The 18,767-nt window shown below is 47.2% G+C and overlaps 1 protein-coding gene and 1 long non-coding RNA gene across 9 annotated transcripts in view; one reads left to right on the top strand and one right to left on the bottom strand.

Annotated features, from left to right (window-relative positions):
- Window positions 1-11,559, top strand: part of TBC1D16 (TBC1 domain family member 16) — a 60,636-nt gene extending 49,077 nt beyond the window's left edge. For 6 of the 8 annotated variants that reach the window (XM_081180873.1, XM_081180871.1, XM_081180876.1 and 3 more), the window contains 8 exons: window positions 1,447-1,594; window positions 3,868-4,035; window positions 4,681-4,829; window positions 5,585-5,719; window positions 6,468-6,654; window positions 8,122-8,301; window positions 10,074-10,220; window positions 10,475-11,559. In XM_081180873.1, coding sequence (XP_081036999.1) covers window positions 1,447-1,594; window positions 3,868-4,035; window positions 4,681-4,829; window positions 5,585-5,719; window positions 6,468-6,654; window positions 8,122-8,301; window positions 10,074-10,220; window positions 10,475-10,720 — 1,360 coding nt within the window. In that variant the 3' untranslated portion in view covers window positions 10,721-11,559. The remainder of the gene's footprint in view (window positions 1-1,446; window positions 1,595-3,867; window positions 4,036-4,680; window positions 4,830-5,584; window positions 5,720-6,467; window positions 6,655-8,121; window positions 8,302-10,073; window positions 10,221-10,474) is intronic. The other 2 variants (XR_014004600.1, XM_081180874.1) reach the window with 2 other exon arrangements.
- The window catches only part of LOC308579917, a 194,010-nt gene continuing 186,253 nt past the window's right edge, over window positions 11,011-18,767 (bottom strand). The window contains exon 2 of the long non-coding RNA XR_014004636.1: window positions 11,011-14,927. This is a non-coding gene — a long non-coding RNA (uncharacterized lncRNA). The remainder of the gene's footprint in view (window positions 14,928-18,767) is intronic.

Genomic DNA, 18,767 nt, shown 5'->3' with positions numbered 1-18,767 from the left:
GTTTGACAACTAAGCCGTTCGAGAACCAAGGTACCACTGTATCTGAAATGTGTATTGATTTATGGAACAACGTTGACATGAAGCGATGAAAGGTTGGAAGCCCTTGACAAGCTAGCTTTGTTTGTTTCCTCCATTTCAGTCCTTGAGCTGCCTCTGTTATTTAGCTCCTGTTTTTGGTTTTTACAGTTCCAAGTGGTGTATGAATAACAATGAGGACTAGAGGACATGGAGTTACAAAGGAAAGCTGGGGTTCTTGGTTGTGGGGGAGGGTTATATTATTTATTATAACACATTCAGTGTTTTATGTATGTGTGAGAAAGACGGAGAGAAAGAGGGCTTTGTGCCTGTCTGGTGAGTGTGTGTTGTTTATTTGGGGAATGTGTTGAGTGTGTGGTCTGCACGTGCAGGATATTTTTGTGTGTATGTATATACATTGGCCATACCCACTGGTGGCATGTGGCTGAGCATCCCTTGGGCTGAAAACGGTTAGCCACTGCTGATTAACGCCATGAGTCCTGGAGTTCATTTGAGAAGCAAACTGGTCTTGGCAGCCGACTCCTTTGCCCAGGCCCTTAGGATCTACTGGCTGTGGGGCGGGGAGCACTGTTCCATCTGATACTGCTTTTGTTTGTACAGTGCCTAGCATACCAGGACTCTGGTTGATTACCATAAACAACTTGGTAAGTACTGCCAGATGTAAGCAAAAAAAAAACCCCCAAACCCACCCCAACCTTTTTTGGGTACCAAGAAAAGTGCAGTGTTCTCTGCACTGTGAGACCTCACAAGCGCCAATTGGGCCATGAAAGCTCATAATCAGAGCAGTGTGTGCTCTGCAGGGGGCGAAATGAAAATGAAAAGCAACCTCTACACCCGGGGTGGGGGGGAGGAGAGGGGGGAAGCAAAGTATGTGCTCAGAATATATTATGCAAACTAAGGTCAGATGATTTGCATAATTCATTTTGATTGCAGTTTGGAGTTTTCAGAGAACTTGCCATTTCAGTCCTTGCAGATACATTCTATGGGGAAGGGGGGTAGGGAACGAGAGAGAGAGAGAGAGAGAGAGAGGGAGTGCAAGGGAGGAGGAAGGAATTGGGGTGCTTGAAGCTTGGGAAATGATGTAGAAAAAGATGGCTGTCGATGCAAGGCACAGACTTCTGATTCCTGGAAACGCTCCCTAAATTGGTTTTTGAGTCTTAAGAAAGCATATGCTTCAATGAGAGGTGCCTAAACCGCATTAGATTGTGTAGCGCGGTTCACATTTCTTTGGAAGGGTGCTGTATATATTCTCAGCCCAGCCATGCAACATGCACGCAGGACTCACAAACGTTGTTTGCGCTATCTGTATTTGAACAACGTCCCACCCCCTAGATGTTCTGACCAGTAAACTGTGCTCTTAACTACATATTCCCTCTTTCCTTTCCCGGTCCCTCCACCATTTTCCTTCAGTGATGAGGCATGCACCAGTGGGCAGCTGGTTGTTGCCAGCAGGGAAAGTCAGTACAAGATTTTCCACTTTCACCACGGCGGCCTGGATAAACTTTCCGAAGTGTTTCAGCAATGGAAATACTGCACAGAGACCCATCTCAAAGACCAGGTAAGCTGTAAAGTCCAGAGTAGACCTGGGGAGCTTCCACACACCCTCTCCACCCCTAGCAGATGTGGTCTGTGGATTTCTAGCTAGGAATGAAGAAATGTGAGCAGCATCTCTTCTTGTTTCTGGCATGTCTGGAAAAGTGGTGGCAAGTGCCCTGGAAGGCTCAGAGGCCAACAGTAGATAGGGCCAGAGCTAACCTACCAGGCCAGATTCAAAGCTCTTGTGTTGATATGCAAAGCCCTGGGCAACCTGGGTCCAGAATACCTTATATCACTCTGGAGGAGGGAGGTTAGTTGTGCTCCTGTGCTACAGAGGCCCAATTGGCTGCATCCAGAAGTCAAGCATTCAGTGCTGCCAGTCTGTGCTGTGGATCACTCTTCTGGCAGAGACTCAGCAGGCAGCCTTCCTTTTTATATCAGGCGTCTCCTGAAGATATTTTTTTGTGTGTGTGTGCTGACAGGTTAAAAAAAGAAGAAGATCGAGAAGATTATTTTGTACTGCCTTTACAGGCTTTTGTACGTTGCTAATGTTTTCTGGGAGGGCAGTTTATAAATACTATTATAAGTGAATGAATGAATAACAGAGCCAACCAATTCTAGTTTTATCCCCTTCCTCCTCCCCCTCGACTCGTTGAAAGTAAGAAGGCAAGGCAGGTAAGGGCTGGATGGCTGCCTGGCTGAGAGCCAATGTGGTGTAGTCGTTAAGAGCGGTGGACTCGTAATCTGGGGAACTGGGTTCGTGTCTCCGCTCCTCCACATGCAGCTGCTGGGTGACCTTGGGCTAGTCACACTTCTCTGAAGTCTCTCAGCCCCACTCACCTCACTGAGTGTTTGTTGTGGGGGAGGAAGGGAAAGGAGATTGTTAGCCGCTTTGAGACTCCCTAGGGTAGTGATAAAGCGGGATATCAAATCCAAACTCTTCTTCTTCTTCTTCTTCTTCTTCTTCTTCTTCTTCTTCTTCTTCTTCTTCTTCTTCTTCTTCTGAGGTTGGTGGGGCTGTGCCCCATTCTTGCTGGCAGGCCAGCTTCCCTGCTTGTCTGAAGAGCTGCCAGGGGTTTGTAGACACTGGTGATGCACTTCCCTTGGTTTGTTCTTTCTCTTGCTGGAGAAGGGGGCCATCCAAAGTATTTGTTTAATCCAATATTGGGGATTAACGAGGAGCAGGTTTACGTAGGTAATGTAAGCTCCTGGCAAGGTGACACTACATTGGGTTAAGAAATTTTAGCCAAACAGGAGTTTCAAATAATGGAGGATTTGCTTTATTGGGCAGAGTGTTCGCCTTTATAAACCTCTTCTGCAACTAGAAGATTTGGGCCCCGTTTCATTTCCTTTGCTTCTTGTGGCCTGCGGCAGCCTTATGAAATAGGCCAGCTGTTTATATAAATGGTGAAGCCACAGATCTAATTCTCTCAGGGTTCTCTTCTGTGTGTTATGTGTCCGGTATGAGCACAGGGTGAGTCCACAGATTGGGTGGAATCTGAACTCCAGTCCAGGATGCAGCAAGTGTCCTGACTTGCCCATCCTGTCTCTGCAATTAGGCTTGTGCTGAGTGTTCAGTCTATGACTTCTAGCCGTCTGTATTCAAATGATGTTTTGACAAGGCCTATTGGCATATCTTGCTTCATTCTGCACAAAGGCCTTGCAAAGGCCGTAATTATATGTTTAAAGATACTAGAGATGCTTGTTAGAAACAGTGATTTCTACATTCCCTTCCTTCTCCCCAGCCCCCCTCCCCACTTCTTCCCCTGCTGCTTTCCCCTCATTATAGTACCACGGGGGCTTCCATCTGTGTTGAGTAACCTTTTGATTTTTAAATTAAATGTCAGCTGCAGTTTTCACCCAGGAATGGCAAGCGTCCTCGGAGAGCCTGGCACCGCTGCCTTCTCTCCTTCGTAACAGCAGCCCTTTTGTATGTGGCCAATCAGATGTAATTTATTGCGTGCATTCCTGGGCAGGCTCACGATATTGCTGCAAGCCGTGTTAGCTCTGATCTTGGGCAGGGGAGGGTGGGAAAGGCAGCCAGCCGAACCAAGCAGTGCGTCATGTCGCTCTGATCCTTAATTACTCCCAATTACGCTTTCTGGCTTGGGCCGGAAGTCTCCCCAAACTTCCAAGGCTTTGCCGCCCTCCCAGGACAGTCTCTCTCCAGACAAAAATCATCTTCTTTTTCCGCTGTGGCGACCTGGATATAAGATGCCCAAGCCATGGGAATGGGAGGTCAGGCTCCTGCAGCTATTGCTCTAGCCCTCTCTCCTGGTTTTGTCTCCCAATTAGCAGCTCACTGACGTGAAGACCTGCATGCAGTTCTCCATCCGAAGGCCCAAGCTGCCCTCCTCGGAGACCCATCCCGAGGAGAACGCTTACAGGCGCCTGGATGTCTCTGCGTGGCTCCATCATCTAAATGAGGCTGGGCAGGTAGAAGAAGAGTACAAGCTGAGGAAGGTGAGGGAGAAGACACAGTGGCATGTTTTGCTCTGCTGGTTCCAAGAGAAGAAAGGTCTCCCAAGTGGAGCGTGGAGCAGTTGTGCTTATTTGGCCTCCAGGAACCTTTGCACGTCTTCCCAGCCTTTGGCAACGGGGAGGCAGCACCTCTCAGCTCCCTGCAGGCTAACGGCAGCAACTCTCTGGATCTCTGGTTTGTTGCTGCATTGATTGCCCAGCAGTTTGGGACATGAAGACCAGTGAGCATTTCTAGGGGTGCTTGCACAGTATGTGAAGGCCTATAAAAGCAATTGAGACTGTCTGGCTTTAAAATAATTAAGGGGGAGGTGGTATGTGAGTCTGGGTCCAAGTGTGAAGTTTCCAAGATTGGGGATTAAGCAGTGACGTGAGAATGATGTGTTAATTGTATAGCCTCTCCAGGGGGGTTATTGACATTGAAATGAGTTTGATTTGTGTCTCCCCTGGGAAAAGGGGGGGGGCTCTGCTTTCCCTCTAAACATGTGCAGATTGTGGGGCTCCTGAATCTCAAGGCGTCACTTGTCAGAGGAGGAGAGCAAAAGAGGTCCAGTTTCAGAAACTGTGGCATTTTCCTCTGTTGCAACCTCTTTATCATTTCCCCTCTGCCCTCCCTCCCTTCCTCCCCAGGCTATTTTCTTTGGTGGGATCGATGTCTCCATCCGTGGTGAGGTCTGGCCTTTCTTGTTGCGCTACTACAGCTATGAATCCACTTCAGAGGAGAGGGAGGCGCTCCGAGTGCAGAAGAGAGAGGAATACTTTGAGATCCAGCAGAAAAGGTAATGAGGGGTGGCAGTGGCTCCAACTCCAGACTTTCAAGGTTTACATGTTTTCTTTCTTTCTTTCTTTCTTTCTTTCTTTCTTTCTTTCTTTCTTTCTATTACTTTTATAAATGCTGAACTACTTTGTTCTGTAAACCTCAATCCTAAACCCCAGATCTGCTGCGTGGAGGGTTAGGGTGGGGAGGGGGAGGGAGTCAGCACATCACATTTTCCTGCAAGTGTAAGGACTTTAGTCCTTCTGCCTTTCAGGGGAATGGAGGGGACTTTGAATCCAGCAAGTCCATACCCAGTTGTGTGTGTGTGTGTGTGTGTGTGTGTGAGAGAGAGAGAGAGAGAGAGAGAGAGAGAGAGAGAGAGAGAGATGGATGCCTCTTTCTCCCCACCCTCCCTCCCTCAGCCATTCTTCTTTTAAATCCTCCCTCCCCTGGCAATTGAAACAATGAAGGGGGAATTAACTATCCCCAGAAAATGAACCTTCACAGTAGGTCCAATGTCACATTTTGGGTGGGACGTATACAGAAGAGAGGCAACTGCTCTGTCCTCCCCAACTGCCCCAGATCTCCTTTATTTTGACCCTTACCTGAAAGTACTCCCAGGTCCATTGGCATAGCTGTCAGCATTTCCCTTTTTTAAAGGGAAATTCCCTTATTCCGAATAGGATTCCTCGCAAGAAAAGGGAAAAGTTGACAGCTATGTCCATTGGCAGCAGTGGGTGGTTTGGGAGTGCACTCATGTTGTAATGTGGCGCCTAGGCTCTCCCTGACACCGGAGGAGCAGAAGGCATTCTGGCGGAATGTGCAGTTCACGGTCGACAAAGATGTGGTGAGGACGGACCGCAGTAACCAGTTTTTCCGAGGAGAGAACAACCCCAACGTGGAAACAATGAGGTGATTGTTGTAACCCATTAGTGCCCCCCAAAATACACTGAGAACCTTGCACCCACTTGGAAAGCCCAGATCCATCTGTGTTTTGGACACCCAACCTCATACTAAAGCTAAACCCTTTCAAGGGTGGGCCGGGCAAAGCAGGTGGAGCCTGCAACAATATTGTAGTATGGAGTGCTCCTTTTCATGTTGCCAGCCAGCCATGCCCATTGCCACTCCGCTCCACTCCATTCCATCCCCCAGCCACCCTAACAGCGAGTCAGCATTCTGTGCCTACTGAGCATGCTCACAGACCCTCCAAGTGTCCCTATTTCCCAGGGACAGGCCCAGATTTACAGAAGCCATCCCGGTTTCTGATTTGCTCCCAGAATGTCCCGCCTTTCCTTAGGACGTCCCTGTTTTCATCTTGGAAATGTTGGAGGGTATGGTAGGATGTCCCTACTTTCATTGGATAAATATTAGAGAGGGTATGGAGTTAGCCAACCCCTAAGCCATCTGAAGGCAGCCCTGTATAGGGATTAAAAAAAAAATGTTTAATGTTTTATCATATTTTTTATACATGTTGGAAGCCGCCCAGAGTGGCCGGGGCAACCCAGTCAGATGGGCGGGGTATAAGTAGTAAAATTATTATTATGGAATAAGAGGTCCCTAATTCCATTGGAGAAATGTTGGAGGGTACATGCTCAGGCCTCTCTGGGTTGCTCCACCATCCCAGCCTCACTGTCTGGTCATTTGACCATCCTCTTCCTAGGCGGATCTTGCTGAACTATGCAGTGTACAACCCTGCCATTGGCTACTCCCAGGGGATGTCTGACCTTGTTGCCCCACTTCTCGCGGAGGTCCTGGATGAATCGGATACATTCTGGTGCTTTGTGGGTTTGATGCAGAACACGATCTTCATCAGTTCCCCTCGTGATGAGGATATGGAGAAACAACTGGTGAGAATTTGACCTTGGAGCACTCTTCTCCCCCCGCCCACCTTATTTATCTCTTTTCTTCCTCCTCCGCACTCCATTTGCCCTTTAAATCCTAAATGAATCGGAAATGTGAAATCTTGCATCCATGATGGATGAACTTACCTGAGGAAGTTGTAGTAGCTGCAAGGAGGAGAAGGTGCTGTATCCAACATGTAGGATATACTGGTGACACATTGCTCCAAATGGCTGCTCCCTACAGCTTCGTGTAAATGTGAAATGACACTGGGAAGAGGATATTACCCTTCAGAACCCCATAGCACAAGTGGCAGTGGGGTGAGGAACAGTTGCCATGGAGGCCCTGAACTCATGAGCTGGCAACCCAAGGCAACCTCAGCATGGATGTTGGTCACCTAAAACCACCGTTCTGGGTTCCTCCAACATCATACCCAAGATAAGCTTGGTCAAGGAGGCTGTTGGGGCATCAGGGTGGGAACTACACCAACAGCATTTGCAAGCTGTCTCCCAATACCAGGTGCAACCTTCCAGTCCCACTCGAAGGGATAGCGAGAAGTTAACTCCTTGTGGACTGCAGCAATGCGTCCCTTATCCCCATCCCACCAGTCTGAGGTGATGTCACACTGAGTACTTGGACAGGTAGACCTGAGTCAGATCTAACCATCCCAGCAACCTCCACTCAGGCCTTGGTGATAGGCACCAGGTCAGCCCCACTCATCCACGATCAAATCGTGGACGAACATGGTTTTTCTACAGACCGACCTGATAGTCAGCAGCAAAACCACCAGACTATTGAGGCCGTAAGTAGTGCACCCACTAGCACCAGGGATAAAAAGGTAAAGGCACCCCTGACCATTAGGTCCAGTCGTGACTGACTCTGGGGTTGCGGTGCTCATCTTGCTTTATTGGCCGAGGGAGCTGGCATACAGCTTCCGTGTCATGTGGCCAGCATGACTAAGCCGCTTCTGGCAAACCAGAGCAGCACACAGAAACGCCATTTACCTTCCCGCCGGAGCGGTACCTATTTATCTACTTGCACTTTGATGTGCTTTCGAACTGCTGGGTTGGCAGGAGCAGGGGCCAAGCAATGGGAGCTCACCCCGTTGCGGGGATTCGAACCGCCGACCTTCTGATCGGCAAGTCCTAGGCTCTGTGGTTTAACCCACAGCGCCACCCGCGTCCCTGAAGCACCAGGGATACAGTGCTCCTAATAGGACTGCTTGCATTAGTGAATGAATTAGTTTTATTCTGTGAACTGCCCTGAGACCCCCAGGTATAGGGCGGTATATAAATTCAAATAACAATAACAATAGTAATAGTAATAATAATAATAGAAGCAGCTCTTAGAGTTGTGCCCGCTCCTGCTGAGCTTGAGGGGTTTGGGGGCAGGAATGCCCAGTGGTCTAGAGGGGAGTAGCGGGGTTTTCTTCCCCTTCTCTGGAGCTGAACTGAGCTCCCCTTCCACTTTGCCAGATGTACCTGCGAGAGCTGCTGCGGCTGATGCACGTGCGCTTCTACCACCACCTGGTCTCCCTTGGGGAGGATGGCCTTCAGATGCTCTTCTGCCACCGCTGGATCCTCCTCTGCTTTAAGCGTGAGTTTCCCGATGCTGAGGCTCTGCGTATATGGGAAGCCTGCTGGGCTCACTACCAGGTAAGGTTTAAAAGGGGGCTGGAGGAGCGGGGCAGATAGAAGGGTCCTTTTTGTCGGTGGGGCTCCTGCACTGCTCCTTGGAGGATGCTGAATGGGGGGATGTTGCCGGTTGCAGCTGCTGTCCTTCCAGGCCTCTCTCCCCTCCCCCAGCCATGACTGTGACGAGCTGTGTGTGTGTGTGTGTGTGTGTGTGTGTGTGTCCCTCCCCCTCCACACTGCTTGCCTTCTCTCCCACTGTTTGCCTCTGACATTACACAAATCGATGCAAATTTCACCCTGACGGTTCATTACTGAGCTCCTGGGCTGTTCTTGCTGCTGTCGCAACCCATCAGCCAAAGCGGCCCTCAGCCTGCCTTGTGCAGTGGGGTTGCTGCAACCCTGGCTTTCTCTCCCAGCTGCAGATGTTGCTGTGTGAAGGGCAGGCGCGCGCACATACACACAGAGGCAAGCTAATTTTCAACTTCCTTGTGAGGTTAGCCCCAGGACTGAGCAGCGTATGGTTTCTGTCTGACCTGGTCTCGTCTGCAGGAAAGGAGGTTGCCACCAAACTGTGTTCGCCGTATGCTGCTTGCTCGCATTACTCTCTGCCAAATAGTTGCTCTCTGGTGGTGGTCTGGGAAGGGGGAGGGGAGATTGCTTTGAATCCTCGTGGCAGCGATTTCACCGCCCTTTGCCAGGTGGTTTAGACTCCTGTGCTCCTAAAACTCATTGTATTAAGCAAGTAGAACAGGGGCAGCCAACGGGGTGCCCTCCAGAAGTTGCTGGACTCCCAGCCCTCAATAATCTCTAGCCAGCATATGGCCAGTAGTCGGGGATGATGGGAATGCAAGTCCGGCAAGATCTGGAGAGCACAACTTTGCCTATCCCTGCAGCAGATCTTAATTCTGTGTGCAGAATTATTCAGAATGGAGCGTTTTGTAAATTAAGTGTTAACGCAGCATATCCAGTACCTAATTTGTTGGCTGCTCACTTGAAAACATTTTACTAGAAATAATATTCCCTATCATGCCTTTACTTCTTCAAAGTGAAAACAGATATAACTGGGTCAAAAAACTTACAGACTTGCTAGATTTCATATACTTCAACACTGTAGGCTTTTGTCTTGTAAGCATACACCAGTTCTCTCAGAATGCATCCAGATTTCATGCATGTAACTGGGCAGACTGCCAGGATTTACTAGTTTTGACTTCCTCTTTCTCTGTGGCCCTGATTCAAGAGATTTCTGCATTGCTTTTGAAAGTGTATAGCTCTCTAGATTTATTGTAATGCGTTGCATTCCTGTGCTTCTTTTAATAAGATTAGGGTGGCATACATGATTTCTCCACCTCCTACTTTATCCTCACAACAACCTTGTAAGGTAGAGCATGTGACTGACTGCCCCTCGGCCACCTAGTGGGGATTTCAACTTGACTCTCTTCAACCACACAGCAAAGCTCTAACCTCTACACAACAGTACCACAGCATTGTGCGAAGTACAGTGCTGCCTTTGTCTTTAAACCTCTGCCTAACAGTGGTTGGGAGAGAGTGAATAGCTTTTCCTTCTCACCTTGCCACATCATTTATAATTCCCATTACCTTTCGCATGCTCCTACATTGAAGGGGTTGGACTAGATCCCTCAGGATCTCTTCCATTTCTACAATTCTACGATTCTTCCATTCACTGGCTTTTTTTCAAGCCTAAAAGCTACTAAATGTGATCTTGTTGCCACAATCGGTGCATCTTTCTAGCCCTCCCTCCCTCCCTTGATCATTTTCTTCTCTTGCTGCTGCAGACAGACTATTTCCACCTCTTCATCTGTGTGGCTATTGTGGTGATCTATGGAGACGATGTCATCGAACAGCAATTGGCCACTGACCAGATGCTTCTGCACTTTGGGAACCTGGCCATGCACATGAATGGGGAGCTCATACTCAGGAAGGTAAATTAAAAAATGCAGGTGTTAAACAAACAGACAGACAGACAAAAAACCCTTTGCAGTTCTGTCTGCTCCAAAACAGCATATGGAAGGCTGTGCAGTGTTCTCCTTTTGTGAGTGGTGTCAAGTCTCCGTTACGGTTTGGGTGTGAGATGGGCAATTTAGATGAACTCAGCAGTTTCTCGTATCTGCTATTTGTGCCATGTGCTGTTTTGTGGGCTTGTGTATTCACATCTACTTTGCCATCCTATTTCCAGGCTAGAAGTTTGCTTTATCAGTTCCGCCTGCTGCCTCGGATCCCTTGCGGTCTGCATGACCTGTGCAAACTCTGCGGGACAGGAATGTGGGACAGTGGCTACATCCCCACTGTGGAGTGTACGGGGAACCACCCGGACTCGGATAGCTGCCCTTATGGAGGCATGGTGGATGAACCTTCTCCCAAGCCAGGGAACGAAAGCAGGAGGGGACTGAAAACACGGGAGGTCTTCGCTTTCCGGAAATGACATCTTCCTGGGGCTTGGGTGCCCAAAGACTAGAAGAGAAATGGAAGCGAAACAACTTGGCGCAGTTGAGACGCACTCTCAGCAGACATCAACAGGAGACAAGAGGAGGCAGATGTTTCTCCTCAGTGTCCCAAAGGAGATGGATGAGTGGATGGGAGAAGGAAGGAGATGGCACCGAGTGGAAGAGTCTCCCTTGTGGTCAAAGCAGGATCTTGATGTGTGTCCTATATACTTGGAAGGGCGTTGCTCTGACTGTCCCGACTTTTGTTGTTGTTGTTGTTGCTTTACGGTTCGGAACATTTTGAAGGGAGTGCACAAGGCTGAGCCTGGTGAATCAAGAGTTCCAAGGGGCAAAAGGATCCCCCCTCCTAACACACACACACACACACACACACACACACACACACACACACACTGCTGCCATAGGGGAATGTAGATGGCTTAAGACAATGAGTCCACAACCAGCAACGCAGTAGATGGAGGGGCAATGCTACTCCAGCCCCTCCATCCCGAACACACCCATGCACCTGTGCACGCCCGTGTTGCTTTAACCAAAACACCATGGCTCTCTGGCCTCTGCATAAAGCCACCGTGATCACTTGGAATATAGTCTGCCAAAAACGAAAACAATAAAATTGCAAGCTTTTGGGCTTCCCCAGGGAAATAATCACATGTGTGTATGTATCCAAAGCTTGATCACCATATTTTACAAAGCGCTTTATTTTTATTCTTTTCATATATACATGACTTGTTTGCTGTAGGTCAAAAATCAAATTTTTGCAGTTACGGAAGTTGCAATCCTCAAGTTCACTGTGAGTATAATAAATTATGCAAAATCACACGCCGTGAAAACACTTGATTATTTTTGGCCCGAACGGTCTGATTTGGAGATACAGGTAGAGCCCCTGTAACATTTTGTCACTGACTCTTCATTGGGCCCTTGCACATGGCTACTCTCAGTGAGACAGATCTGGAGAGGGGAATAGACTCTGCCTGCTGCAGTCTCAAAGCTGAGTCTTCAGGCCCCACTTCCAGAGATGCAGCCTATTCTCTGCGCCTCTGCCACCCTCCTGTCTCTCACATCCATGCCCGTCCTGTTTTCCAGCATTCACTGTGTTTGATCTTCCTGGAAAAACTACCCAAAATCAGTGCTGCAAGAGCCAGGACCACTTGGAACTGTGAGCTGAATGCATGTCCTGCAGTTGTAGGGTTAGAATGGATTTCTCAGTACTCTGAATCCTGTCTCCCTTGCAGCTTTGATCCAGCTCTGAGCTGCATTGAGAAAGTGCCACGACATACTGCAGGTCCTCCTGCTTTTCCCTGCAGCCATTGTGAGCGTGGCAGGTTGTAGCCTTCTGGTTGCAGAGCAAGGGCGACTGCTTGGTTTCCGGTGTGCTTTGCTTAATTTTAAACTGACTTACATTTTAGAATGCCACTGGAGAGACTCTGCATTTTAGGATCTGTTACAAGTACTAGTTTCATTGAGTTAGCATCCAAAGTCTCTCTCTCTCTCTCTCTTACATCTGTTCCAACGTGGCAGATAGTTTCAGAAAGGATAAATAACAACTTGACTGAGATTAGTGGTTGCAGTCTGTTAACATCCTTGCACAGGCTTCTCTTCACAACATTTGACCCACCTAGCCAAATGCAGCCCATAATAGCACTATACAGAGGACCTGCCAAGTGCTGGCCCCTGCCTGCCTGCCCGCCTGCTGCTGCCAAACTAATAGACATATGCTCCTCCTTAAAGACCTCCAGTGATGGAAGTTCCCCCGCACCTGTAAGCAACCTGTTTCAGGGTTCTACCACTCACTACACTCTGGTTTCAATCCTAAATCCTTCTGGCTTCAGCTTCCGCCCATTGCTTTTGCCCATGGCAGACAACCCACGACCTCCTCCAGGCACCCCTTTATGCACCTGAAACCTATTAGTCTTACTTTTCTCAAGTAGTCTCTCTCCCAAGCAAACTCCCCACTTCTTAGCCAGGTTGCTAATTGTTTTTGGTTGCTCTTTGGATTACACTTGCAGATATATGTAGAAAACCAGACCTGGTGGGTAATTAGCACTTCAGACTTACCTGCCACAAGGGAAAAGTCTTAGCAGGAAAGAGCCAATTTAATTTTAGTTCAGCTTGGCTTTGCTAGAGGTGAGATGGCTGTGAGAGATAAATTTCTGCAGAAGCGTTGTGTTCATTCACATTGGATTGGGGGGTGTATATATCCATTTAGGCTTGGCTTCCTCCAGAGGTCATAGGAATACAGCACCACCTGCTGTTTATAATCTCAATTGCCGTGTGCTCTTCCAAGTCTGAACTCAATTCTCCCACCTGGTCACTGGTGCCGAGACTGTGGATTCAGGACATTTTTCAAGTGGGTGGTTGTTGCCAGTGCTACAGATTTAAACAGAGTGAATGCTTTGCAGCTCAGCATATCAAAGTGGGGGAAATCTCATGTTTGGTCCACAAACACAGAACTGTTGATCTAGACATTGTTACAGAAGATGCTGCCAAAACAACAACACCACCACCAAAACCATTGAAATAAAATTAAATATTTCATCAAGAATTGTTCTCAACTAAAGCTGTTGGACAAATACAAAGAGATTTGGGGTGGTGCTGAGTGGGGGTTACAGTTCTTCACCTTCTAGCCCATGGGTAGGCAAACTAAGGCCCGGGGGCTGGATTCAGCTCAGTCACCTTCTAAATCCGGCCCGCAGACGTTCCGGGAATCAGCTTGTGTTTACATGAGTAGGATGTGTCCTTTTATTTAAAATGCATCTCTGGGTTATTTGTGGGGCATAGGAATTCGTCCCCCCCCCAAAAAAAAATATAGCCCAGCCTCCCACAAGGTCTGAGGGACAGTGCCCTCCTACTGAAAAAGTTTGCTGACCCCTGTTATAGCATTTCTAAATGTTGTTTAGGTATGGGAGTCGTGTGACTTTTGTGTTTCAGACATTGTGTAGTGGAATATTCCGGAGGCACAGAGGAAGCTTTTGTTTTCTAGCACGACCTCTATTCACATAGGCACATCTCTCAGCCCTTTGTGGCATGTGTGCATTTGTGTGTGTGTCATGCAACTCAACTGATAATGCCCAGTCCAGTTTTTTTTCTTTTTGGAGGACTGGACTGAGAGGCAGAAAATGCCAAAGAGTGAACCTAAATAAAAGGGAGGGGGCATCAAAATAAGCTGCAGTGTACTCTCACACACGCCCCTTCCCAAAATATGTTGGATAATGTTTTTGGGGGGTGTTTCTTGCTTAAAACAACAGAAGATTGCTTATTGAAGCCATGGAGTTTGCCTGTACAGTCGTACTGTGGAAGTCAAACAGAAGCTCCTGCAGCCAGTCAGAAGCTGCGGAAGCCCCGTCTGATTTCGGGTTCCAAAAGAATGTTTGCAAACCAGAACAATCACTTCCGGGTTTGCGGCGTTTGGGAGCCAAAATGTCCGAGTTCCAGGGCGTTCGGGATCCAAGGTACGACTGTATGCCCTAATGAAGTCATAACGTATGTCTCAAAGCAAACCGTCTCCACCATGAGAGCTCTAAAAATGTGAGTTTTTCAGGCTCCTGTGAGGAAAAGTGAAATAATGTTGTGACTTTTCTTTTCTTTTTAATGTTTTTATTCTATTTTAAATCTCAATAATGTGGCAACAATAAACACACGGTAATATACAAATAATTATAGGTGACAGTCTTTCAGTAATACATATAAGCAAAACACATAGAAAGTAAAAAAAAAAGGGTTTGCATTACTATTTATACATTATCTTAGGCTGTACCAGGTTCTGGAAAGAAACAGGACACCCTTTCCTTTGTTTGATCACTGATAATCATAGCACTCTTGTTTTCTCTTTCTTGCTCTCTTGCACGCACACGCACCCCCACCCACCCACCCACCCCTTTACCTCTACCTCTTAGAGGTCCACTTTGTTCAGTACTGGAGGAAATGTCTTCTGCCATTCTGGTCGTGTTGGTGTAACACAAGTCTTTCCTACTTTACTTCTAATACACACTTCAGCCTAAATGGCTCATAAGCTTGACATGTGAGTTTCCATGATCAGTTTGTTTGACCAAAGAAACATATGCGCACGCACACACGCACATGCGCGCGCACACACAAAGTTATTGGACTACATCTTTCATCATCTGACGATGGCCTGTGCATTCCAAGATCAGGATATATTCACCACAGTAGTCCATGCATTAGTAACTTCAAGACTGGATCAGTTCTACCCTGTACATGTAGGGCTCTGTTTGCACTTGATCTGGAAATTACAGTTAGTGATGAATGTTGCAGTATGGTTGCTGACAGGAGTGAGACTCTCGCAGTGTATTACACCCCTGCTCAGAGATCTGCATTGACTGACAATTTGTTACCAGGCCAAATTCAAGGTGTTAGTATATAAAGCCCTCAGCCGCTTCGGACCAGTTTACTTGAAGGATCAGATTACTCCCCCTGGGCCCATTTGATTGCTTTGATCTCCGAAACCGGCACTTTTACGAGTTCCATATAATGTATGTTCTGTGTGGCAACACCTACTTTTTGGAAGTCCCTGCCCATTGGTATTAGGCAAGCACCTTCACTGAATTGTTTTCAGCACCTGCTAAAGCCTTTTCGCAATGTTAACATGTAATTTTATTATGTGTGGTTGTTTTTAGAATTACTGGTTTTATTAACATTCTGATTTTTAAAAGTCAGCTTCCTTTTAATGTTCGCTTTAATTGGTATCGGGTAAGTGGTATATACATTTTAAAAATATACATTTTGTTTAAATAAAAATTCAAAAGCTGGCCAGGGCTGATGGGAGTTTGAATCCAGCTACCATCAGGAAGGCTGCAGGATTCCCATCCCTGAGTTAACCAGGTGATACGTATGCCATCTGTGGAGAGCTCTTGAAGCCTTCCAGGACAGGCATAGGCAAACTCGGCCCTCCAGATGTTTTTAGACTACAATTCCCATCATCCCTGACCACTGGTCCTGTTAGCTAGGGATGATGGGAATTGTACAAAAAAATCTAACAAAAAGAGAAATGACATTTTTTGAGCTATTTCTGCTCAGACACTGTTTCCAGGAAATTCTGGATGTATGTTAACCCTAAATAATCCTTCTGCTCTAGTCTTCTGAATGAATACCACTCAGGCATAGGCTTCACCATGTTGCTTATACTAATTTGCCTGTTACACTCTTTCGTAAGGAGAAAAGATGCCATATTCCAAAGAGAAGTCGCCTAAATTCTTCTTGAACTTTGAGATGATTCATGCTTCAGTCTCTGGCGGTAAGGGGTGCCACAATTATAGTCCGCAGGGCTCCTGGAATCATTAACAGTGAGCTTCGTTACAGCAGCTGAGAACATGATCTCGCTGTATTGGAAAGGTGAAGCACAGCAGAGCGGTACGTTCTGTGCAGATGGCCATCTCCCAGTGCTATAAATGAACATGCTGTGCTAGTCTAGGTCCTCTGCTCTAGTGAATGACTACTTTAATTGTTGAGCCCTCGTGAGTGAGGAAACTGTAAGTCCGAGTACTGCAAGAGGGGCTGTTAAATGAGCACAACTTGGAAGGCCACGGCAACACCTCCTTCCACTGTAGTCCTCAACCTAATTTTGTTTGACTCTTTCACAGCAGCAGCACATCCGAGCGTCTAAGGTTTCCTTGCTGGACCTGACTAAAAGCTTTGTCAAGTCCAGCACTCGGCTCCCATCAATGGTCTATCCAGGTGTCCTAGAAAGTTCTCAGGCAGAGTGTTATGCAACAGCCATAATAACTTGTTTTTTCCCCACACCACACCCAGGAATCACAAACAGGCCGTCTCAGATTATGAAGTTTCTATCTGGTTCATTCTATACCTCTTGCAGATTTCCACCCAGCATGATTTACACGGCCAGTTGGCTCATTAAAAAGAATGCATAGCATCTTGAGCATTGATGAGGTTCAGGGGCGCAATGTCCAAGCCTTTTGCTTTGCATGCAGAAGGTCCTCCCGTCTTAGAGAGGCGCTGCCAACCACAATGACTGGATGGGCCAATAGTGTGGTTCGGTATAAAGCATCGTCTTTGTTTGTTTGTTAGTGAAACAATCAGTGAAGGACTAACTCCAGAAAGAGATCTGTCTCCTGCAGTGGTAGATAATATGGAGACCTCTCGGGTTGAGTGCCTTCTTACTGAAAGTGTGCTGAACTGGTTTTAATTGCTTTAATAGGGAAGGAAAGGGATAGTTTCACCAACAAACAGCTTGCCGCTGGAGACAGAACACAGCACTTGCCTGCAACATGGAAAGAAGCATGACCCAGCCCTGTCCTATCCTTTGTGTGACACTGTAGCAAGCCTTGGTTCACCAATACTATGATGTCCCCATCCTCACATATTTAATGGGATGCGGGATAGCTGAAGGGTGATCTCTATAGCACTGTTCCCTCGCTTCCCTCGCTTTGGAAATGTGGATAGATGTGTATGCCAGAACGTAGCGCACACAGCCACTGGAATTTTTATATTATTCAAACTTTTGAAATTTGCAGACTCATACAGGTATTGGTATTGGGGAGGGACGTGGGTGGCGCTGTGGGTTAAACCACAGAGCCTAGGACTTGCCGATCAGAAGGTCGGCGGTTCGAATCCCCGCGACAGGGTGAGCTCCCATTGCTCAGTCCCTGCTCCTGCCAACCTAGCAGTTTGAAAGCATGTCCAAGTGCAAGTAGATAAATAGGTACCGCTCTGGCGGGAAGGTAAATGGCGTTTCTGTGCACTTCTCTGGTTTGCCAGAAGCGGCTTAGTCATGCTGGCCACATGACCCGGAAGCTGTACGCCGGCTCACTTGGCCAATAAAGCAAGATGAGCGCTGCAACCCCAGAGTCGGTCACGACTGGACCTAATGGTCAGGGGTCCCTTTACCTTTACAGGTATTGGGGAAGGGGTTTGTGTCGCTGTTGCTAATGTACGTATAGTCACAGGCAATACCCCATATATTGACGACGACGCTCACACAATTGTATGCTATCCAGCAACCACAGCAAATGGTTTGGGGTGTTTTTTGCGGGGGGAGAGTAATATCCCACCCACTCCCAGCTATAAAACATTGTCCTTGGGCAGTTGTGAAAAAGCCTTGTTCAAAGAACAGAAGCACAACATTGCAGGGAGAGGAAGGGGCTGGTCACAAGAGCTCACAAATGTCCATTCATTGCACAAAGACAGCAACTGTATGGGAAAACCTTCTGCCTGCTCTGCTGTGTGATAAGATCAGGGTTTTTGGGGAGGGGGGGGGAGGAGCAACATCAGCTTCTGAAACAGATTCCAGTACTGGACACTAGGGGATCCCCAGCTCAAACTAAGCACTTAAGCTTTTTCTTCTATTGTTTTAGCTGTGAAAGTGACTTCATACGCTTTAGTCTAAAGCAGAAATATTCAACCTTGTCAAGGGCAGAATCTACGTACCTTTGATCTCAACCTGCAACATAAGGCTCAATTTAACTTAATTATTTTGTCTTCCTCTTTTATCTCTCTAGGATGAATGGGTGCAAAGAATAGCAGCAGGCCTCCTGCAGTTTAAATTAGTTTATTTAAAAAACTGTTTTTAAACTCTTCACTTTTTAATAATAATTTTTAAAAAAATCTAAGTGGCATACAATAGTTTTGTGGAAGAGGAATTTTTCAGCAAGTGCAGCTTGCTAAGCTGGAGTAAGAAAAGCTTCCCCTGCTGAACTTTCCTCTACTTCGCAGCTATTAGAAGTGCTGTTTTCCTTTGCGTGGAAAACAAGCCTGGGACTGAACCTTTCCTCAGACCAACAACTTTTCTACCATCATTGTATTTGGCTTTCTTCTCTCTGAAGTCGTCATTCCGCCCTTAAGACTTGGGAGTTGTAACAACATTTTCTTTCTCATCACAACAACAGGTCACAGTTTCTCCCATGTTACGGATGTCCAACCTAGTCGGCTCTCCCTGGAAACTTTGTGTGATGAATCTGTGGCCTAACTGAGAGAGGAACTTGAACTCAGCTCCCTAAGCTCAGCCCTCTGACACTATGAGGAGATGACAGAGGAGACTGAGCTGACAGCAAA

The sequence above is a fragment of the Podarcis bocagei genome (assembly GCF_964188305.1).
Source record: "Podarcis bocagei genome assembly, chromosome: 2".
Lineage (NCBI taxonomy): Eukaryota > Metazoa > Chordata > Lepidosauria > Squamata > Lacertidae > Podarcis > Podarcis bocagei.
This window is presented reverse-complemented; position numbering and strand designations above follow the sequence as displayed.